General features: G+C 39.5%; 1 protein-coding gene across 2 annotated transcripts in view; it reads left to right on the top strand.

Annotated features, from left to right (window-relative positions):
* ncam2 (neural cell adhesion molecule 2) overlaps positions 1 to 11,238 on the top strand; it is a 317,305-nt gene extending 306,067 nt beyond the window's left edge. Inside the window, exons 16-17 of one of the 2 annotated variants that reach the window (XM_007227883.4) lie at positions 3,813 to 4,017; positions 10,091 to 11,238. In XM_007227883.4, the coding sequence (XP_007227945.2) occupies positions 3,813 to 4,017; positions 10,091 to 10,205 (320 nt within the window). In that variant the 3' untranslated portion in view covers positions 10,206 to 11,238. Of the gene's footprint in view, positions 1 to 3,809; positions 4,018 to 10,090 lie in introns of both variants that reach the window. The other variant, XM_007227882.4, reaches the window with a different exon arrangement.
* The last annotated feature ends 13,450 nt before the right edge of the window (positions 11,239 to 24,688 follow it).

Raw genomic sequence — 24,688 nt, 5'->3', positions numbered from 1 at the left:
TGTCATTTAGAGCATTTCTTTGCAGAAAATGAGAAATGTCTGAAACAACAAAAAGATGTAGAGCTTTCAGACCTCAAATAATGCAAAGAAAACAAATTCATATTCATAAAGTTTTAAGAGTTCAGAAATCAATATTTGGTGCAATAACCCTGTTTTTTAATCACAGTTTTCATGTATCTTGGCATCATGTTCTCCTCCACCAGTCTTACACACTGCTTTTGGATAACTTCATGCTGCTTTACTCCTGGTGCAGAAATTTAAGCAGCTCAGTTTGGTTTGACGGCTTGTGTTCATCCATTCCTCTTGATTATATTCCAGAGGTTCTCAATTTGGTAAAATCAAAGAAACTCATCATTTTTAAGTGGTCTCTAAAGAGATAACATGTTAGGCACAAAACTGATGTTAATGCGTTAATTGTCAGGGCAGTGGTGGCTCAGTGGTTAGAGCACAGGGTTACTATGATCACAGGGCTGTGGGTTCAGTAGCATGGCTTTTCATAACCTTAACTGCTCTCCTGGATGCTGCAGTGTTTACTGTTATTTATGGTTTAATATGACACAGTAAATTACAGTGAAAGGATGGAAATTAATAGCCAGTAATTTACATACGTTTAGCTGTGTGCTGTTATTTATATAATTAACCATTTATATATTTGTCCCACTTGCACGCTCTGCCTCCACCCCCACAGTCCTGTTTCATCACATTTCCAATAATCCACGTCTTATTAGGGACTCTATCATATGCGGTCTGTCAGCCAATCAGGAACTGTTTCCTCATTAGAGTTTAGTTTGTCTTGGCAGATTATTGTCAACCCTGGGCTGGACAATGAAACAGAAACACCTGTCATTTTAGTGTGGGAGGTTTCATGGCTAAATTGGAGCAGCCTGGTGGTCAATCTTCATTAATTGCACATTATTGCACCAGTAAGAGCGTGTGAAGAGTGTAAAGGTTCAATTAGCAGGGTAAGAGCACAGTTTTGCTCCAAATATTGCAATGCACACAACATTATAGGTGACATACCAGAGTTCAAAAGAGGACAAATTGTTGGTGCACGTCTTGCTGGAGCATCTGTGACCAAGACAGCAAGTCTTAGTGATGTATCAAGAGCCACGGTATCCAGGGTAATGTCAGTATACCACCAAGAAGGACCAACCACATCCAACAATATTAACTGTGGACGCTGTAAGAGGAAGCTGTCTGAAAGGGATGTTCGGGTGCTAACCCGGATTATATCCAAAAAACATAAAACCACGGCTGATCAAATCACGGCAGAATTCAATGTGCACCTCAACTCTCCTGTTTCCACCAGAACTGTCCGTCGGAACAATAAATTATTGTGGTCTAAAACCAGGTGTTTCAATTTCATTGTCCAACCCCTGTAAGTGGCTGAAAACTTTTGCACGTCACACTTTTCAGATTTTTATTTGATACAGTTTTTTAAAACCATGTATCATTTTCATTCCCCTTCACACTTATGCAATAATTTGTGTTTGTCTATCACTTCAAATCTCAATAAAATACATTTAAGTTAGTGGTTGAAAGGTGACAAAATGTGGAAAAGTTCAAGAGGTATGAATACTTTACAATACTTGTACATACAATCTTATCTTTTTACCTGTTACATGTCTAGCCCAACTGCATGACCTTGAGAATGTACACATGAAGTCAGAAACATGGTGATGCTTTAAGATCATTAAAGGGTTAATAACAATGCAATCTCACTATAGTGAGTCTGAATATTAATGCTGAAGATAAATCAGGCCCATCCTGAGAGTCATTATGTAAACATTTACCTTCCACTTCTGTAAAGCTGCACAGGTTTCAATACGACTATTCATCATCACTAAATATGCTCTTACGACACCGCTGCACTGTTTACATACTCACTGAAATGCTTTTCATGTTGCTCCTATGAATTAATTCAGATGAAGCAGCAAACACAGGCCTTCGGCAACGGCAGCCGTTGATTTCATTCTTCTTCTCAGCGCCGCTAGCCCGCTACCTCTATCTCTAAACACAGCTCGTGCTGGAAAGTTTTTTTCCCTTCATTATTAATGAGGTTGGGTAGCCTTGGGATGTACTTTGTGTCTTGAATGGAAAGCTGCTGAGAAACTACTTTCATTTCATAGTTGAGGTCAAAAAGTGTGGAATCTGAATGTTTGTAGTCTGTATATAGGAGCAGTATTTTATGTAAAACCTGTATAATTTGAACTGTTCCTGGGCTGATGCGATGATGCGTTTGCACAATGTACAGCTGGGGGAGGTGCACCACACTCTTTACAGTATCTGCTTTCTAGTGAATATTCAGGGCTGTAACTGAAGGTTTGGCTTCAGTGTTGAATTTCTTCAATTAGAGATTATATGTTTAAATGTCTTAAACTTGGGCATAACCAGTTATCACTTCTGCTGAATTCAAAATGCCAGATATACAGAAGAATAGCTTAATGAGGGGAGTGAGAGAGCATTGGCTTTCTGGTCATTATACATAAAATTCTAAGTTTCCATTTGTAAAAACTTGCATCATCATGTAATATTATATAAATTTTCCACCTTATATAAAAGTAAATGAGGATTTTAGGTGTTACAGTGAACTATGAAGGTACTCTTAAAAAGAGCCTGAGAAAATATAAACTGTCAGCAATTCACTTTAAATTCTAAACATCTATACTGTGAAAAGTGGACATTATGATAATCTTGATTAATTATCAATTTCATTATCATTCATTTCACCACCTACAATTCTTAACTCTAAATCAGCGATTCTCAGCTGGTGGGTCGAGAGGCAAAAGTTTGTCCGGACACGATCTCGGCACTATTATTAAATTTTTTTAGTGTTAGGAATAAATACATTTAAAAAAATACAAAATTGAAAAAAAACAATGCTTCTCTGATTTTGACTCGTAGAGAAAGATAGAGAGAGAGAGTTTTTACTAATGTACTCTGAATGCAGAGAAGTATTAGAAATATTACATTTTTGGACTGCTAATCTTAGCATCTGAATACTAATCCCCTCACTAAGGCTACGCAAAACAACCAGAAAAATACTCTTAATTTCAGTGGAAAACCACAAGTATTAGACCTAAGCCTTATGTCTTGTTCTTAGGTGGCAAAACTCAACATTCCAAAAAAATAAAAATGAAAAAGAATTAATGCTCATCTCATTTTGTGCACCTTCTTTTATATTGGGACAAAAAGAGACAGAGAGAGTTTTTTACTAATGCACTCTAAAGGCAGAGATATGCCGAGAAGTGAAATATTGAATTTTGTCGACTTATTTATTTTGTGCACTTTTAATTTTTAATGTATTTATTTTTACTGTAGAAACTTTTATACATGTAGCTGTCAGATTCCTCCTCAGTTTCTTAAGGAAAAGCTATTAAGTTTATGTTGCATGCATACTGTATGTATGTTTAAATGGGTTTTTAAAGGTTATTTCATTTTAATAAATTAATCTGGTTTGTATTCTATAAAAATGGGTCGCGAGAAAACTGTGGGTCCTGGCACTAGTTGAGAATCCCTGCTCTAAATCCTAAACATCTAAGATGTGAAATATCATAGGCTTTAATCCTTTTGTTGTTATGTCATAATAACAAACTGTTAGCTGTTAGCTATATATGAGTTCAGCAGTTCAGTATTTAAAAAATGTGTTTTTTTTTTTATTTTTTAATTTGTGGATAATTTTGAGTAATTTTAAATAAGGTAGTATTGCTGTATGGCTGTTTGTTTTTTTAGTTTTGTGCTCTGTGTGCTGTACATGTGTGTGTGTGTGTATGTTTGTAGCTGATGGTGCTGTGTGTCTCCTGCCTCAGCAGACTCCCTGTTCAGCGAGCTGGGTCTGGGGGCAGTGGTGGGCCTGGGCCTGGCGGGCCTGCTGCTGCTGCTGGTGCTGGTGGACGTCAGCTGCTTTTTCCTGCGTCAGTGCGGCCTGCTCATGTGCATCACCCGCAAGCTCTGCAGCAAGAAGACCGCCACCAGCGGCAAGAGCAAAGAGCTGGAGGAAGGCAAGGCTGCCTACCTGTGAGTGTCCCCAGGGGGCTGCGGGGGTGGGCATGACTGATCACACCTCTTCCTTCTTTAGTCTTTGCTTTTTACAGCCTCTTCTCACTGTTCAGTATAAACACAGTTCATTTTTTTCCCCTCAGCTCCTTAAGCACTCTCAAAAATGATGTGTTAATTACTGAAATAACCATCAAGTTTAAAAATATGTACAGTGCCCACAGCATAAGTATAATTCTAAGTATAAGTATAACATTTTTCCAAAGCTAATTTAAGCCTGCTAAGTCTTTTGTTTCTATTTAAAACATAAATATGATTCATTTTGCTCAAATAATATGCTCTAAAATGCTAGATTAAAATATAAAGCTATATTCAGCTATAAAAATGAACAAAAAATATATAAAATCATTAGCTACACTCACTAGAACCCAGGCAAGCAAAACAAAAAAAAACGAGCTCTATGTTGGCTAATCTTAGCAACCAAATTCTAATTATCTGACTAAGAATAATTACAACCAGAAAACATTACAACCATACTCTTAATTTCTTTTTTTTTTTTTTCATTTTCTCCCCAATTTAGCACAGCCAATTCACAGCCACTCACTAGTGATGCCCCAACACACCAGGAGGGTGAAGACTAACACATGCTTCCTCCCATACATGTGTAGCCAGGCTTTCAGGCTGTTTTCAGGCTGTTTTCAGGCTGCTGCTGATGCAGCATTACAGAACAGCCAGTGTGCTCGGAGGAAAGCGCAGCGACTCGGTTCCGGTACATCAGCTCACAGACGCCCTGTGCTGGGGACATCACCCTTGGAGTGATGTGGGGAGAGATCGCCATCTACCCACCCAGAGGGAGCAGGGCCAATTTTGCTCCCTCTGAGTGCCAGCAGCTTGATGGCAAAGCTGCATGAGCTGGGGTTTGAACCTGCAACCTCCCACTCATAGTGGAAGCGCTTTAGACCGCTGGACCACCCGGCGCCCCTATACTCTTAATTTCAATAGAGAACCACAAGTATTAGATTTAGGCCTTATGTTTTGTCTTGTTTCTTTGCAGAACATAAAATTGTACATTATATTAAGATTTCTTCTCAGAATGAGATGTGAAAATACATCTTTTTTTTATTTGGGAACAAATGACTGAGAATTGAAAGGAAAGAGGGAAAAAAAGAATGAAAGAAAGAGAGGTACTGTAAAAAATTATGAGAATTACGAGAGATCATAACCTTCAGCAATTCACCCCAAATTCCACACAAATCTGTAGATATCACCACAGTGTGGTGCGCTGTAGTTCACTAAGTAATTGAAACCTTTTTGAAATTTGCAAAAATGTAAAAAAAAAAAATTTGCAATTGAAAGGCCTCCACCCCATGTGATGATGTGATGGACAGATTTAGATGGGAGTAAACAATACAATAAACAAATTGAGGGAAAGATACACTGACTAATAATGTTAAATAATATATTTTAGCTGCAGAACATTTACTATTTATACTGTTTATATTGAGACTAGGCTTAAAACATAGGTGCAGAAAACATAGGTTCTCTTCCAAAAATTTTTCTCACGATTTCTTTTCATTTTTCTTCTCATTTGTTTTTTTGGTTTTTTTTTTGGTCTCAAGCTTAATGTTGTCTCCACTCAGGAAGTGCTACGTGCAGTTTGCAGTTTGCATGATAATTAGCAGAGCAGCCTTGGTACATACAGTACAGTAAATAGAGCATTCATTTATAATGCACTATAAGTGCATATTATAGTTGCATTCAATTTACAGTGTGTTTGGGCTGCATCTGTACGTACTTGTTGGGCCTGCTAATAATTCTGTTATTAATGCATCAGTTTTGAGAGTGTGCAGTCGATTGATTAATGTATTTATTTATTTATTTATTTATGCGTTTGTTCTTTTGTTCACACACTTTTTTATTCTTTCATAAAGCAAAATACCTACTCCATCATTCTCTCCCATTTACCGTACTTCATTCTCATTTTCATGCTCTGCTCCATTGTTTGGATAAGAAGTAAGTAATGCATTTCTTACATATGGTTAAGAGCGATTTGTCACATAATAGTGAAAAGGGTCTTCTTTATCTTATCTGAGTCGTACTTTATCCTGCAATACCTTCTAGGCTGTGTGTGTGTGTGTGTGTGTACAGGGAAGACCCCCAGGGAGGTGGGCCCAGGCTGTAACGAGCCTGTGACCTTTTCCGGGGGTGCTTTATCTGACTTCTTCATGTCTAGTGCTGAAGAAGTGTCTGTTTTCCAGTCATGTAATATGCCTGTGCGATGTGTCCCCTGGCTGGGAGGAATCAAATCCTGTCACGTTTGCTTGGCTCCGAGTTCAGAGGGATTAGAGGGAAAGATTGCCTTCAGCTCCAATAACAAGCAGCATGGCTTTAAAAGACTCTTTTGATACTCTCTCGAGCAGGCCGCAGGACGGACTCCATCAGATAGGCCCGCTTCTCCCTCCCCCACCGTCCTCGAGCCCGGCTCCTAATAACCTTATTAGAGTGATGATGCTCCATGTGAACTGAGTTTGGCTTCCGTTCTCATGGCATGCTGGGTGATGAAGAGTCCGATAGCAGGCAGACGTGATAAAAACCACTCCAACTCACACCATGTCCTCTGCAGGACCTTCAGGCCACACATTCGCTCAAAACACCACCCAAAAATACAACCTGCTCACAAATTAATCCACCGCATGACGGGAGGTCACCTGTTCCAATAGAATTATGGAAAGAACGTCTGACATCTTTAACGAGCGGATACCAAATATTTTCCAGTAATTAGTTTAACTTTGGTTGGTAAGCAAGTATAGAGTATATAAAAGTATATAAAAAGAAAACAGTGTTCTTACATTTAAATTGTGTTAATAAAACAAGGTTTGATTCCAAGTAACTTGTTGGGTCATTGCTATTGGTCCAGAAATGGTCCAGTCACCCGAAGTCAGCAACCAAACCTTTGTTCCTCTAATTGTTACATTTTTTAAAACCAAAATATCTGTGAAATACTGAAATATTAAATCATTAAATAATCCTAATTATGATTATTTGTTTATTTGTATTCATTATAATGTTACTAAAGGTCCAACTTCAAAACATGTCAATGACTTTTACATCGAGTGACAATCCATAAGTCCATAAGCAATTGCACTGAATATGGAAAACGTGAATTAGAACCACCTCTAACACTAGTGAAGTAGTGATGCCCCAAAACCAGGAGGGTGAAGACTAGCACATGCCTTCTGCGATACATGTGAAGTCAGACTCCGCCTCTTTTTTTCAAACATTACCAAGTAGCATCACAGCACGCTCGGAGGAAAGCACAGCGTCCCGGTTCCGATACATCAGCTCACAGACTCAGCCTTGTGCTGATCGACATCACCTTAGGAGTGATGAGTGGAAAGAGCGCCATCTACTGTACCCACCCTGAGAGAGCAAGGCCAATTGTACTCTCCCAGGGCTTCGGCAGCTGATGGCAAGCTGCATGACCAGGATTCAAACCAGCAATCTCTCGAAAACATAGTGGCAGCAGCTTAGTGGGCTAGACCACTCAGAGCCCAAGAAATCTATGTTCACAATAGTAGTAGAATATTTGCCCCACCCCTACTCGAGAACACAGCTCAAGGACTGCTGCTTTAATAAAATAATTACTTTAAGCTAACTCAAATACTACATAGAGACAAAATACCTAAAATAATGTTCAAATACAAACTCTGAAAGCTGCTTTTGGCATATTTTTAGCATACTTCGGCAACTTCAGTTATTCAAATGACAATTATTCAATTGTTTTAATGAAATATGATGACCTTAAGGCCGTGTCTTATGCGTGTGCAGTGCAGCTTTGATTAGTAAAACACACACTTTTCTCTATTGGCTTCTGGCACCATCTATTTGCCCTCTCTCACTATCAGTGTGTACCCATGCCCTCAGGCTTCCTTCTTTTTGGGTGTGCATTTATATTTTAACAGCTGACTGCCCGGCCTAGGAGTTGTAGGTTAAAAGAGAAAATTAGCATTTTTGTTAGCATGCATTGCTCTATGCTATATATGCTGGCTGAGCACTGCAGTGTTCACTCTTGCATTATGAATAGATTATACTGTCAGTATCTTTGGCAGACTAATACATGTCAAATCAGGAATGGGACAGGGATTAAGCCTAGTTGTAGAACATCTTCCTTTTAATGGGAAATTTCTATTTAAAATGTTGTGTGCTCCAGAATATAGTGTTTTGCAGTTAAACTTTTTAAATTGTTCGTAACTTACTTAAAGGACAGGTTTGCCTTAAAGTATTTAACTTATCTGGGCTGACAGTGCTGCGATTGGCTCATTGGCTCACATATTTTAGCATAGTACTGTAAGAAAAATGCTGCAATTATTTACAAGTCTTAACGGTAACACTTTCTATCAATGTCGTCTCTATTAGACTCTATAACCACATTCATAACATATTATAATGCATTCATAAGGCATTATAAACATGGCTAGAAATATTTATAAATATGCATAACCAACTAAATCCGTGTTTAGTTAGCATTATGACTTGTGATCATAATACATTATAAGCATCATGAATTGTGATCACAATTTATGATGCATAAGAAACATGGCTTTGATGGATTAGACTAGATTAGGATTTTTTTTGTGCCAAAAGTATGTTTATAGATTCTAATAGAAATTACATTCATAGAAAAAGTTATTATCTTCCCAGATAGTGATGCAGTCCTCCTGTTGTGTCCAAGATAAACAGATTGTAGCTGGTTAGGCTTTGGCTTTATCAAGTCAGTTTGTTAATTAACTGAGCAAGTCAATAAAACATTGAATAGAGGAAATGGTAAAATTTTACTGTTCGATTTTATCATTGCTAGCATAATATTGAAGGGTGATGTGCTGCTCTCCAGTATCAACAACAGTGTATTCTCCCATTGCCATTGCATTTTACCATGTCACCAGCATTGACTACGGCTTTTTTCTAGTGGTCTGAGTTTATGTAAACTCTATAGTTTTATGAGGGAGTGAATACAACAAGTCAAGATTGTTATCTAACAATTTTGGGGGTTTTAAATATGCAATATATTGCTTTTATGGAGAACAAAACACACAGTACATAAACCTACATCCTGTCTTCATCAGATCACTGGGTTCTCCCATTTTACACAGTGTGTGCTAAGCTTGGAGGGCAGGTTAAATTTAGATACATTATTATTGATTGCAAACTGATCATGATAAATCATATTAACATAATCTAAATTCAGTTATAGAGTCCTCTCATGTGACCATTACAGAGCCTTGCCCTATTGCTTGCATCTTCCCTGACGGTAATAGGTCTATAATTACCAATTACCAAATGATAACAATCTTACAGTAGGTCTCATATTATCAGACTGCAAATCTATGTCATAATCTTTCCAAGTGGTATTCAAAGATAATTAATAATTTGCAGATGATGTTCTGTTTTAATGTCCTATATACACAGTCCAGTCAGAATATTATGACTACCTCCTTGTAAACTCCTGATACACTCTCTGTCCATTTCTTCAGCTCCTTACTACACCGTAGCTCTCCTTTAAAGGAACAGAAACCTGTTTATTGTTTTTAAGTTAAAAGTCAGGTTTGCGCTCTGTAGCATGACCCACCTATAGGAATGGAATCTGACGACTGACTGTTGTCAGGGTTTTAATCAGTCAGTGGCGCACCTGTTTGTTTTCTGCCGACGATAAAACAGCAAAACGGCAGAAATTTACAGTACCTGAACACTCCTCACTGCTAGACCACCATGCCCATCAGTGTAAACTCTAAACAACTCTTTTTTAAAAGCACAGGCACAAGGCATGAATATAGAGTGTTGACGGGGTGTAAGATAGCAACCAGCATTGCGACGTGCCTTGCACAGTTATAGAACTACACAGTGCTCCCATACAAAACTCAGTGTAGCTGATCAAATGAATAGAGTGGACTCTCTGACTTAACTGTGTATAGGCCTACAAGCACAATCTACTTTTCTACTTCCTTTATTGTTAGCGTTTTAGAAGTAACCAGTGTTTGTTTTGTTTTTTTCTTTTTTTGATGTGTACCCGCTGTGAACTTTTGTCCACTCTCTGCAGGAAGCTGCCACTGAAAGAGGAGAACGGCAAGGAGTCCCTCAAACCGGACACGATCGAGATCAAAGTTCACAGCGACAACAGCCTACACACGACGCAGGAGGACAGCAAAGCGTAATGAAGGCGCGCAGCTGCCGGGCACTAAAGAGAACAAGCGCTGCGAGCTACCCCCGACTAAATCCAAGCAAGCTAACGAGAATACAAACACGAACATGGCCGACGCTGAAGTCCCTTGTTAGAGAACGATTGTCAGGGGTATCAGAAGAGGAGAGAAACTGTGTACATATGGATATATAAAAAAAGAAAAGAAAAAAAACCACACGGCCACACGGCCACACGGCGGTTGTTTTGTGATCTTTGGGAGGAAGCCTCTCTCTGTGGAAAGGCTTTTGTTTTTCTGTGGTTGTTCTTTCTTTATTTCTCTCTTTCTTTCTTTCGTTCTTTCTTCGTTCCTTCTTTTCTCAAGGCTTTGCTGTTGCTTTGTGTCCGATTCTCTGTTACTTGAATCAGTTCCAGTCTGTGCCCTATGGTCCACTCTGTGTCTGTCTGTCTCTCTCTCTCTCTCTCTCTCTCTCTCTCTCTTTCTGTCTCTCTTTCTCCATTTCTGTCTCATTACCTTGTTCTCTCTCTCTCTCTCTCTCTCTCTCTCTCTCACACACCCATATATACACAAACACACACAGGCCTTTTTCGGCCTCACACACACACACGACTCACTGCTGTATAGGCTTTGTGAAAATCTTTGGCCACAATGATATGAAGTGCATCACGTCGTGGTCTGACCTCTGTGTGGGCTCTCACCATTACCCCATCTCTCAATGTGAACGTGAACGTGTGTGTGTGAGAGTGTGTGTGAGAGTGTGTGTGTGTGATGTGGTATTGGGTAATCGTAGTGTGTTTCTGCTTTCTGTTCGTGCCTTTTTTTTCCTCCCCCCGCTGAGCAGCATCCACCTCTGACAGTGAGGTTTATTACACAGTGTCAGCAGTGAGATGAAGGGCTGTACCATCAGAAGGGACACTACAATTGGCCCACTCAAGAATGCTCTTACAGCATGTCCTGGCTTTGTCCATGCATAACGACACCCTTGCTCTCGCGCCGAACGAACTGAACACGGACTTCATCTTTGTGAGAGAATAAAAAAGAGAGAATCGGGAAAAAAAAAAAACAGAAAGGCCGCAGACGACAGACAGCAGCAGCAGCAACAGCAGCAGTACTCTGGTCACTCGGATCCTCACAGTACGAACTGTAAAGTATTGGAAAACACTGGAAAATATTATGTACCTGCATTGAGGTTGAGGTAATGCTGAAAATAATCCCTTATGTCATTGTTTATCGACCTGATTTTGTTGTGAACGTATGTGTGAGTGTGTGAGTGTGTGTGCGTAAGTGTGAACAAGTGCGTGGGCTCGCTGTGGTTTGGGTCCAGTATGTGCAAACACACAAAAACACATGTAAAATACAAAGAATGGACATAAGGTGAAATGTAAACACTGTATGGGTTAGAAAAAAATTAAATATAAAGTAGTGAAAAAATATGAAGGTGACGAAACGTGATCCGCTGAAGCATAACAGTGTAAATATTCATATACATATTTTTTTTTGCAAAGGGAAGCTGAAGAGAAGAAGAGAAGAAGGGATGGAGGGAAGGAGGGAGGGAGGGAGGGAAAGGGGAGCATCACTCATGACTTTTTTGGTTGTGTTTTGCGCAACACAGACTTCTTTGAATCTTTGACTTTGGATCTGCTTACCATCTGCATTGCTTGAATGCACCCCCTGTTAATATCGCCCATGGCTTGACTGTGATAGTTTGACAGGAATAGAGGCATTGTTTCCTATTGCCCCAGGCCCTGTTCTTCATCGCCAGCTATGCTAAGCTAGTTAGCTGCATCACTTTCAAACAAGCTTTATTTGGCTCTGGCTGTGGCTTATAGCTCAAAAGCCTGGTCACAATGAGGACAAGAGTAAAAAAGAATATAGATAAAAGGCCATGGGTAAAGATGCACACATCTTTATAGAATGATGACACCCGTATAAGGGACTATGATGGTCATCAAACGGTATGTTGATGTTGAACAGGCAGTTGGGAATTAAAGAAAAAAATGAAACAATGGGAAACCATGTTTGGTTCATAGATTCTACTGCTTTTCACCAATGACCCAAAGAAAAACCTAGACCTAAACCTAGATTAAAATCTAGGCAAACAGGAATATCTCCACACTGAATAACTGAAGAAACATCACATCAGAAGAAATGTGTGTAATTGGTTTGTAATTACTCGCCACAGTCATGTTCTGAGATGATAAAATGTCAAAATGTAAAGTGTAAAAAAAGTATTGCAAGTAATATTGTTTTTTATTACTTTCCCAAGACATGTGATTTAACATATAAGTACAATACTGTACACAAGTTAAGAACCGCACTTAATTTATTTACTTTCCAGTCAAGACATGCATTAACATTACTGTCACAATTAACACCAGTTTGATGAGCCCCAAAATAGAACCTTGTGGAACTCCTAAAATACCAAATGGGCACCAAAAGAATCACAATATTTTCTAGAGTTATTACTAAAGTGATTAAATATAAAATGATTTACTTGTAGAACTTGTAGAGGGAAATCCAAGAAAAAAGATGGAGGTTTCAGAACTGCAGTACAAAAATGGTGATAATTGGACAGTTTACATCCATGCAAGATCTGCTAGATCGCCAAATGACCCAGCTCCTTTCATCTTTAAGAAAGAGGAGTGGATTGATCTGAAAGGATGAGTGAAATGATGTTGAAAAAGTCATTATAAAAAGTCAATGAGAAAAATTAAACAGAGAAAAAAAAGACAAATCTGCAACACAAACTGTTAAATCTTCTGTAGTTCTCAACCCAAGAGTCCAGACCTCACCATCATTGAAAATATTTCGAATTGCTTGAGAAGCAGAAAGCAGAAAAGGCTAAAAAAATGCTCAAACACTTAGACTGAACTTTAAAAGCTTCAGAATATTCATTATTATCATTATTATAATTATCATTGTCAATATGAAATATCTGATATACAGCTCTGTAAAAAATAAGAGACCACTTCAGTTTCTGAATCAGTTCCTCTGATTTTGCTATTTATAGGTTTATGTTTGAGTAAAATAAACACTGTTGTTTAATTCTATAAACTAGGAACAACATTACTGCCAAATTCTAAATAAAAATATTGTCATTTAGAGCATTCATTTTCAGAAAATGAGAAATGTCTGAAATAACAAAAAAAGACGCAGAGCTTCCAGGCCTTAAATAATGCAAAGAAAACAAGTTCATATTCATAAAGTTTTAACAGTTCAGAAATCAATATTTGGTGCAATAACCCTGTTTTTTATCTTGGCATCATGTTCTCCTCCACCAGTCTTACACACTGCTTTTGAATAACTTTATGCATTTACTCCTGATGCAAAAATTCAAGCAGTTCTGTTTGGTCTTCCTCTTGATTATATACCAGAGGCTTTCAATTTGGTGAAATCAAATAAACTCATCATTTTTAAAAGGTCTCTTTTTTTTGTGCAGAGCTGTATTTTGTTGTTGAGATGTTTGTTCTGTTAAAATTATGTTTGGCTTTTTCTCTAATGCTGAAACTAATGGCTGGAAATTAGTTTTGACTGGAAATTACATAAATGAAGGTTTTTTTGTTTTTTTTGCACAAATCTTAACACTAGCTGTGTGTATCATCAGCTTACCAGATAGGAATTTTAAGTTTGCCCCTCTTAATCAAAGGCACTTTGCTTTCACTTTTCTGCTTTCTTCAATGGCGACAGAGTGTTCGGAGTTACATGTGCCGTGCATTTTAAGTATTACAGACTCTTCACTGTCAGCCCAGCGGGAAGTTTCTGGAATGTTGTCCATTTAATTTCAGCTTGTCTGCTACTCTGTGGGAAGGGGGGGATCCATAAAACCCCACTGTACTCGTGGAACTCTTGTAATCCAGTGTAATTTTCAGCTGTAAATAAAAGTGTCCTGATATATAAAAAACTTCTGTGATTGCTGGCGTGTTATATAAGTCTTTTTTTACGGGCTAAATCTGTTCTCGGCGCAGCTGCTTCAATCCACTGCAGTGGCTAAGTACACCTCCAAGGTTGAGTCTATAAACTCCAGGCGTTTCATAGTCTCAGCCTGTAACTTTTACACAGAAACGAGGCAGCTTATGTACATAAGGATTAAGCATCTGTGGCTGAGGAACTGAATTGGCCCGGAAATTCTCTTATGACTGTGCCCTCTGTCCCTCAGTGTGCACAATATGTTCAAATGGTTATAGACAAGCCTCCTAATTAGTGAATTTTAATCCTTTAAATTGCAGCCATTGCTGAAACAGGCATTTAATTTCCCATATACTGCAGTGAAAAAAAAGGTTTTGAGTGGTGCTTGGTTTTACGTATAGAAAAAACTGTATGCTGGTATGACAAATATCACTTACTTAAGTAAAAGTTTAGTAATGGGGAATGAAAACTTAAGTTATCATAACTTAGAACATCAAGTTATTGCAACAAAACGGGAACTTTTAACTTTTTTTAACTCTTTATATTGTAAGACTGGATAAGTTGAGTTTACTTAATTTTTTTAAGGCAGCTGGTTTGCTCATTTTTTTTTTTAGTAATGGGGAACAAAAACTTGAGTTAGCATAGATTAAAACATCAAGTTATCACAACTATAGGAGAACTTGATTTATTTGTAAGGTAGCCCAGAGGGAATCACTACTCACTGATGGTGAGTGTTAGTCAGAAACTGTTGGACACACCCAGTATGCAAATAGATTGTGACAGGAGCCAATGAAAAAGAAGCTGCCAATGGAAACAGACTAAACTCTCATTATAAGTTGTTTCAACTCAAAGATCTCAGTTTGAATAGTACAGTATATATGATATAAGAAATATCCAATTTTATGTAAAACAGACTTAAATCATTTGGGTTCAAACAACGTATGGGTTTACAGTGTATAGATGGATGCATAGATTTTACCCAAAAACTTTTACCCCCAAAAAATGCATTGCATCTTACAACCTTTTTTTTTGCACATACACAAAGTACAATCTGGCATGACCACGCCCACAACTAATTTCATTGGCCACTAATAGTTTGGGGCTTGATTGTCTATTTGAACCTTTTTCAACCTTTTACAACCTTTCTTGTGACTCCATGCACAGAAATATCCACTAGTTCAGAACACACAGTCTTCTTTCTGTAGTTTTTTTGTTGCTCCCACCCCAAACAGGTCTGACCAATAAGCAGAGAGATTGATTTGATTGGATCTCACATGGATTTCTCTGATGCGTTTTGGTACACTTGGGTTTTTCCCTGTTAGCGTTTTTTTTTCACCAATGAGGATCTGTCACCCTTCTGGTTTGTGAACCTAATTTTTAACCAGGTTTCGGCACATTTTCACCAACAAAAGTAGGTTCTGGAACCAGCAATGTTCGTTCTCATTGGGAACCGAAGAATACTAGGTTCTTTAGCGCAAACCGTGACAACATTTGTGGGCATGTCTGTTTGTACAGGAGCATCGCCACTGTTCAACATGCTCTGTTGATGACGTATGATGTGACGTTTTGAAGGTTGCACTAAAACTGGTGGAAACGTGGCCTAGTTCACAACGGTTCTTATAAGAGCAAATAGAACTTGTTCAAGAATCAGAGTTCTTTTGGTGGAAAAGACAAACCAAACCAATGAGGGAAGTGCCTCACATAAACTGATTCAATCCAGACCAATCAAACTACAGCCTTAGACAGATATCGGCCTACTGCCAGTATTAACCACTTACATACAGTGGTTTTCCATATTTCCATATTTATAACCACAACCATAAATATATTCCATTGGAATTTAATTTAATAGACCAACACAAAGTGATATACAATTGTGAAGTGGAAAGAAAAGTATGCATGAATCAAAACGTTTTTAACAAATAAAAAACTGAAAAGTGTGGTGTGCAAAAGAATTCAGACCCCTTTTCTCTGAGTGCAACCAATTGCATTAAGAAGTTGCCTGATGACAGAACAAATACAGCTGCTCCGTGACAGCCTCAGAGGTTGGTTAAGAGAATATTGGGGAGTAAACAGCATCATGAAGTCCAAAGAACACACCAGACAGGTCAGGAATAAGGTTGTGGAGAAGTTTAAAGCAGGCTTAGGCTATAAAAAAAGATTTCCCAAGCTTTGAACACCTCAAAGAGCACTGTTCAATCCAGTATCCATTCAATCCAATCCACAATCCAATCCACTTCATGTTGGTCTTTCACATCGAATTCCAATGAAATATACTTATGTTTGTGGTTGTAATGTGACAAAACATCGAAAAATTCACTGTACATGCATGTAACATGTGCTATAATGTGATGTACCCATAATTGGGTGATTGTATTTAACGTAACCCTGTGCATGAAAGTTCAGAAAGTTCACTTGCTACTGAATGTTAGTTCATATCTTTGCTTGTACCAAAAAAGACAATACATCAAGTATGAGGCCTTCACCAAACTTTTAATATTTACACTTTTCCGCATTCAGCAGTTCTAGAAGTAGCATTACATTTGTACTAGAAACCATACAGGGTATAGCACAGCTTCAGAGAGCAGAGCTTCATCAGAGGAGCAGTCATCACTCCTGTGGGCTGCTGGGTAATGTGCCATGACTGAGGCTTGATGCAGTCCAGCCGCTCAGTGTCAGCACTGGGCTTTGTGCTCCTGCTATTCTGGCTTCGCTTTGTCAGGCTGTTTCTAGTATTATTATTTCCGGCTATCTCTCTCACATTAGCGATGCATGGATTGAGCGCTCCTACTGTTGGTAATGTAGATTTGGTGAAGCTTGAATTCCGTTCAAAACAGTTTCTGCTACAGAGTTTCGTAATGGAACTTCTAAAGTTAAAGTTTTTTTAGTATACTGGATCTGTATAACAAAGGAGCGTAAGGACTAGCACATGTGAAGTCAGACTCCGGCTCTTTTCAAACTGCTGCTGATGCATCATTGCTGAGTAGCATCACAGTGCACTCGGAGGAAAGCGCAGTGACTCGGTTTTGATACATCAGCTCACAGGTGCCTTGTGTTGATCCACATCACCCTAGGAGTGATAAGTGGAAAGAGTGACATCTACTGTACCCACCCAGAGAGAGCAAGGCCAATTTTGCTCTCTCAGGGCTCCAGCAGCTGATGGCAAACTACGTGACTACTGTACATGGGATTTGAATGAGGTCACACTATTTTGATTATTAGGATTATATGTAGATATTACAATGTAAAAATACAAGTGAACACTTAAACCACTTTAGGAGGTGGTCTGACATGAGCTGTATAGCTCCTAAAGCTTTTCCTTATGGCATGGATGAAACTGAAACTTCACGTAAAGCATTTATTCCTTGTGCATTAGTATACAATGTGAACTGTTCAGGTCATATAAAAAAAAGATAGTGTGAACTGCCTAAACTAAACATCATATTTGAGACACTTTCACTTTTCCAAAGTAACTGCGGAGATTTTGATTTACAATGCCTTATATCAGGGGTCGGCAATTAAGTTTGGCCCTGGGCCAGATATTTTCCAAGCCATTACATGGTGGGCAACAAAAAGAAAAAATCTGTTTTAAAAAATGAAGTGTAATGGGATGGAGCTCTCCAGCCCAGAGGGTTGCTGAACCCAACTGCAGAAAGAAAAAAGAAATAAATAAACACACCGCTCCTTACGTGGAATCGAACTCGTTTCGTCAGGGTCGTGGTCCAATGCGCTACCGCTGCCCTGGCTAGTGAATTTGGACACGCCCAGGAAAAAACGCCCTTATAAGAAGATAGGGAGCCTAAGAACGGGCGGAACCGAGCGCAACACAGAGAGACAGGGGAGGGATGTAAACAAAAGCTCACCAGAAAAGCATTTTATTATTTATTTTTTATTATTTATCATTTATTATAGTTCAAACAACCACACTGGCCAGATGTTTCATGCTTGCAGGCCACATCTGGCCCTCAAGCCACCTACTGCAGACCGCTGCCTTATATATACCATCTTTTCTGAACTATATTTGTGTGCTTATGTCTATGTCTATGTGTGTGTCTGTGTGTGTGTGTGTGTGTGTGTTTTTCAATCACTGATTCCATTCATTGGACAGTTTAGTGTAGGCTGATTAGTGGAATTGACTAAATAGCATCAGTCTGTTACAGTACGCTGAAGTTTGAAGTGTGTTTGCTGTCGTCCTAATTAAAGCAAGGCCTATTCTAATTAGCTGTTTAAGAACACTAACAGATACCTGATTACGGCTGCATTTATAATTAATTGTTTGTAGTCATTAAGGGAATGCAGATTGTGTAAACACTTAATTACTTTAATTTGCTCCTGTGTAGAGGCGAAGATGGTGATTAAAAAGCCTTACTTTGAAACGGGAGCACAGCTCGGAGGAAAGAAGTAAAATGACAAAGTTGTAAACAACAACTGGTGCACAGAGGAATTCTCTCCGTTTCGCTCGGAGGGTGACGCGGCGCTGATTTGCGCTGTGAAATGAAACGTCTGTGACCGATTAAACGTGGCTGAGGTGAGGATGCGCTGGGTAATGGCGTCTAGGCTGAAAGCCGCAGCTTTCCATCCTTATTCGTCCCCTCATCATTATTTTAATGTAAATACTGCTTTAGGTGAGTGTACGTGTGCAATAGGGCTGCTGTGACTGTGTAATATTTTAGGGCCACATTAACAGATTAGCAGATCTGCTCAAAACTCTCAAGAGAGTAAATGGTGTAAAAGTTGCTGGACTCGTTAAATGCTGTGAAAAAGCTGGAAGTTCGTTTAATTAAACAGCACAATGAAAGAGCGGAGCATTTGAAGCTATTTGCAATGTTTTTGGAAGCCAATGAAAGACAAAAGGCAAATCCAGAAACTATGGGAGGAAGCTGTGAATGGAGACGCTGTAAGCTGGGTTTTTCTGCTTGACTGACAGGAGATCCAAAGGCACGTCTATAAATGTTCCTCGTGAACTCGGTTTAAGACTCTTTAAAGCAGTACATAGGAAAATAAATAAATACATAATAATAAAAAACAGCTTTTGTTTGGTTTCTGTCTTTTCTTTCACCAAAATTCACAGCACACACACTCACACATACACATACACATACACACACACACATATACACTGGCATAGAAGATTTTGACATTTTATGCTAGACTGAAAACTCCATGCTCAATGAACAAATCCCTCTTTAAGCTTGGAGGGTGAAGAAGCTTGGCTGTAATCTGCGCACTGCCAGAATCTTGCTGTGAAGTCAGCCACCATTCAGGGCCCTCCCACTCCTGATAATGGAGCGGCTCTCCGAGTGCTTTAAAAAAGGACACACAAGTTCTTCAGAGGTTGGCGTTCGAGTGACGAGCAACCTTTTCCCGCTAAGTAGCGACAAGCCCCGCTGCCACAATGCCTCCACATTTACTTTATTTGCACACTCCAACACACTCGGCGAAAGCGGGGGAACACGTGCCGGCGTCTCTAGGCGTCCTCGCAGACCCCGCCGAGCAAATCCTGCGGTAAGCCTGCTGGCAGGTGCTCCTCCTTTCTAATCTGCCCGCTCTCAGAATCTCCCATGATGCCGTGGACTGTTTGGAGCACCTCCTCACCTGCGATAAGGCATGCCTGAGGGACAGACTCAGATAAATGCTTTATAATTAAAGAGATGGAGAGACGTGTCAGGGGCGCCGTGCAGCTAATGCCTCACAGGCTGCCAGAGCTACCAAACCGCCAGGATGATTCTTTCTTTACTTTCTTTCTGTTTCTCTTTATCTGTCTCTCTCTCTCTCTTTCCCTTGCACTCTCTTTCCATCTCTCTGACTCTCGCCACGGACTAACTAAGCTGAAAGTACGAGCTGTCTGAAGAGAAAAAAAGAAAAAAGCTAGAGTTTAATCAGTGGAAAGCATGAGATAACCTTCCCATTGAGCGCTCATTCTGGTGCTTTATGCGATTTCATCAGCATTAACGATAAGGGTTAATGAAATGCTTTTCCATTTATTGGGGCCAAACATCCGAATCGGCACCAAAGCACCATAAAGGATGGTGCATAGCTGTTCGAGAGCGCATTAATGTATCTCGCCAGCCATAAAGCTGTTGGCAGTCCATTTTCATCTGCATTTGGACTGTTGCGCACCGCGTGCACAAAAGTTGTGAAATGACTAACACACACACACACACACACCAGCCCTAATGGAGCACCCCCAGGGTGGGTTAAAACAATCAATTTTCTAAAGACTGCCAATTTACCTCCTAATCGTCCCTTTGGTTTCTCTCAGGAAGCGAGATCATTCAAATGCAGGAGGTAGCGCACTCATCGAGTGTTGCGCTTGGCCTGGGAAACCTTGAAAAACTCACGAAAACCTTCATTAGATGGCCAAATACCCAAAGATTAAAGATTCGCTAAGCCTAAGAGTTGCTTATTTGGGCGAGAAACGCAGCACTCAGGAGAAAAAGATCAGACCCAGATCTGCCCTTCAGCTCGTAGCGCCGTTGCTGAGGAGCACGCAGACGTGGACTCTGACAGAGAAGGAGTGGGACTGTGTATTTTGGGGATGAATATGAATAGAGTCCGTCAGCCATGCTTCGCTAATGAGAAAAGGGAGCAACCAGCAGACAGCCTTAATTAATTATGTGTTGACATTTATGGATAATAACCTTATGGTGGGTATCAGGGTTTATGAATATACATGGTTCATGATCAGAGAGCCATAAAATTGCAAGATCGTACAAAGGGTCATGTATATATGTATACATATTGGTGTATATGAAAATAAATCATTGGTATGTTGGTATCTCTTTTGGAATATAAATGTGATCAATGTGTGTAAATTTACAACTTTACAGCTTAATCAGTTAAACCCAAATCAACTGATATTTCAATTTTATGTACGATGGATTGTGCAACATTCTTCAACAGGGCATGTGCTGTAATAATCGACTATGCCTCTTGTTTGATTTACTTCAGACCACCACTGGGGTGAAGTATTGAGGGCAACACCTTCTGACACTAATTAACTGATTAACAGTGGATTAATCATTATTTGATTATGAATGTGTTGTCATAAATTGAAAAAAAGCCTTATAATCAACCATTCGTTACATGCAAGACCCCTACAATATCAACACATGGTGCACAACTATCCCTAAAGCCAAAAGTAAAATAAAATGGCAAAAAAAATCCCATATTTCATCCCATATTTTTTCCCTCGCTAATAAAACTCTGAGTGACCCCCTCCAAAGAAACCTTTCCGTCACTCCAGTGACCTTACTGTAGACAGCCCACTGCAGCCGGTTCTACACCATCACGGGGGTGGGTGTGTTCCGCCGCTGATGGATGCCTGCAGTTACCGCCAGCCGCCGCATCGCTCAGGTTATTCGGAGGTCGTCCTCCTTCACAGACGTCCCGGCGCACCGCTATCAGCAATACAACAGCTCATTAACGCCTGCCTACTTTTTAATTAAGGATTCCACATATGTTAATTAGATCTGATTGCAAGTACGTCGCTCAGCCGCACGCTAACCGATGTCGCGGGGAAATGAGTGGTAATGTAGGCTGTCTGGGACGATAGCGTCGCGATTAAGGAACACATGTTGCCTCTTCCACAAGTTCAGATACAAGCCGTGCATATATGCCTGTGTAATTGCATTGACAATGCTTCCTAATGAGCTGTTTGATAGGCGATGAGGACAATAAGGAGCGTTGCTCACAGGGGGTCCGTACTGCAAAGCTACAGTATGTTTGATTAGCCTTTGATCACAACAGTACACAAACATTTCAGAAACCTGCTGAACAAACCAGCTTAAGAACAGCTTCTGCAGGTTGCTGGTTTGTATAGTCAAGGTGGTTGAAAAGCTGGTCAACCAGATGAAGGCATTATTAGCACCTTATACTGATAAGTTTGCTGACTAAACAGTTCTTGGCTGGCATATTGTGTATGATTTGTGATTGCATCATGCCTGGTCAACCAGTGTGGTCTTGCTGGTCATGCAGTTTAAAGAGTGTGGTCAGTATTTCTGGTCATGCTGGTCATTGAGCATAGTCAAGCTTGGTCATACTCATTGTCTAGCTTGGTCAGGTTGATCAGGCTTGTCGACCAGATAAACCATCAAGCTCAAACATGATGATACCCATTTGTTGGGGCCAAATATGGGAATTGCCACCATCACTGTTCTGGAAAACCTTGAAAAACTCAAGAAAACCTTCATTAGATGCCAAATGCCCAAAGATAGAAAATTCCCCAAGGTGCCAAACTGCTTATTTTGGCAAGAAACTCCACCATATAACCACCATAAAGGATGTTGGACAAGAGCTAGGCTGATCAACCATGTTAACCAGCTTTTTTTACATGCTACATACATACTAAAAATGCACTTCACACTGTTGTAAATAAAAAAAACATTCTTAATTCATGCTTTGGGTACATATTGAATCATATGGGCAGGCATATAATCGGGACTAATTTGCACTTCCACATTCATTTAGGATGAGCAGTGCCACAGATAACCACTTTTGGTTTAATAAAGAACCTATTTTCTTGTAAAACAAGTGTCCTGAGAGTGTCAATAACTTTAAGAATAGTTTTAAAGAAGGGCAGGGTGGTTCTTTACATTTATTATCTCTTCTACAAAATTTCTTTATCTATTGTATATCTTAAAAAAAAACTTTGCAGCACCTTTTAGCGTATTTTAAACAGTGCATGTGTATGTGTATGCAGTTACATACTTATCTTAGCCCAAGTCTTACTGTTCACCTAATCGAGCCTGTATCCAAAGATTTAACATGCTCCCTGCTGTAACCTGGTGGCGAAGATTGTCTCTCGCGGTCCCGGCGCTCGGGGAGGCGGCGCTCTCCTGAGCCTGGTAATTGCTTGGCTGACTCTGTCATTTCCGCTTTCGGAGGGACGCAGTCGATAAATCAAATAAATGAGGCCTTTGCCAAGGTTAGATGTGTTCCACAGTGCAGAGTTCAGCCTTTTCTATTGTCTGAGATTTCTAACAAACACACCACCATTGATCTTCGCACAGCACATCAATAAATGTGGGGGAGTGAAGGAACAAGTTGTGCTCAATCTGTGCAGGCCATGGTGAGGAAAAAACAAACCCCTTTTGTTCTTTTACTGTAGAGGGGGATCCCTGTACGGATTGGGAATACAATCGGAAAAGTTTAAATGGCTCTGGGTCTAACCGCACTATTTGGTCCAAAAATGTCCCCGTTCGTTATATTGAATGTGCTTCGTCATGTGGTGCACATTAACTATTGTGCCATAAATCACATGCATGCCATTCGCTGTCCTAATCAGCTCAGGGCCCTACATTCCTGAAGGGCTAGTTCAGTGATTTTACACATCAGAATCATCAGTTGTTCTTGTTATCAGGAGAATATTTCTGACTGAAAATAGTGATTTAATGCACCCTGTCGATGCAGGAATAGCCTTTGGTGATGCAATTAGATTAAAGTAGATTCACTGAATCAATGTTTTCACTGAAAAGTACAAGTGCAAGCCAATGAAATGCAGATTGCATCTAAACAAGGGTAAAATAAAGAGTAGCTTTATTGCAGGGTTTTGGCAATAGGCTTTATAGGTTGTTTGAAATATAATGAATGCTAAAAAAATAAACTGCTTCTCTGGTGAGTTTTGTTTACATTCCTCCCCTGTCTCTTAGTCAATCTTTCCACCTGTTCTTGGGCTCCCTATCTCCCTATAAGGGCTTTTTTTTTTCTTCTTTTTTTTATAGACGTGTCCCAATTCACTAGCTGGGGCAGCGGTAGTGTATTGGACCACGACCCTGACGACACAGGTTCGATCCTTGAAAAACTCAAGAAAACCTATTTTTATTTTTTTTAGTTGTGAAAAAAATTGATCTATGAATTTATAAAAGATCAACAAAAAAGCAGCTATGGTGTTTAACTATTGCTGCACTGCTTATCTATCTCTACTCACAGTAGCCAACACTAACAATATACCATCCATACCCAGTGTATACCACTGTGTGCTTGTGAGCTTTGAAACTTGTGCCTTAGAACACCACAGCCGAGTGAAAAGAGAGAGAGAGACAAACAGAGAGAGAGAGAGAGAGAAAGAGCACTGCTGGGATTTTAGATTTTCCATAACTGGACCGTATTCTACCCTCATTACAGCTGGACAACCTTGGTAGCAGAGGGAATCACACATCAGATCTTCAGAGCTTTCATCCTCGACTTCCTAAAGAAATGTAATAAAATAATAATTAATACCTTATTAATCCTCCCTCTTAAATTTAACCTCCCTCTTAAACCCATCCGTGTAGTGAACACACACACACACACACACACACACTAGTGAGTACAGTGCTGGGTAGCCATCTTTGCTGTGCCCATGGAGCAGTGAGGTTTAAGGGCTTTGGACAAAAACAGCATTGTCTTGCTTTTCATTAAGTCAATAATTGTGACAGGATATTTATAGTGGATTATTTTAGCAAAAATTGTATATCAATCATCAATCAATCAATTAATCAACCTTTATTTACACTCAGAATACATTGAAATCTGTCCAAAAACCCAGTTGCACACAAAGAATCACAAGCATAAATACAGAGCTATAAAACTTCAACGGACACAAGCGAGAG

The sequence above is a fragment of the Astyanax mexicanus genome, chromosome 11 (assembly GCF_023375975.1).
Source record: "Astyanax mexicanus isolate ESR-SI-001 chromosome 11, AstMex3_surface, whole genome shotgun sequence".
Taxonomy (NCBI): Eukaryota; Metazoa; Chordata; class Actinopteri; order Characiformes; family Acestrorhamphidae; genus Astyanax; species Astyanax mexicanus.
Note: the sequence above shows the minus strand (reverse complement) of the source record. Positions and strands in the feature narration are given on the sequence as shown.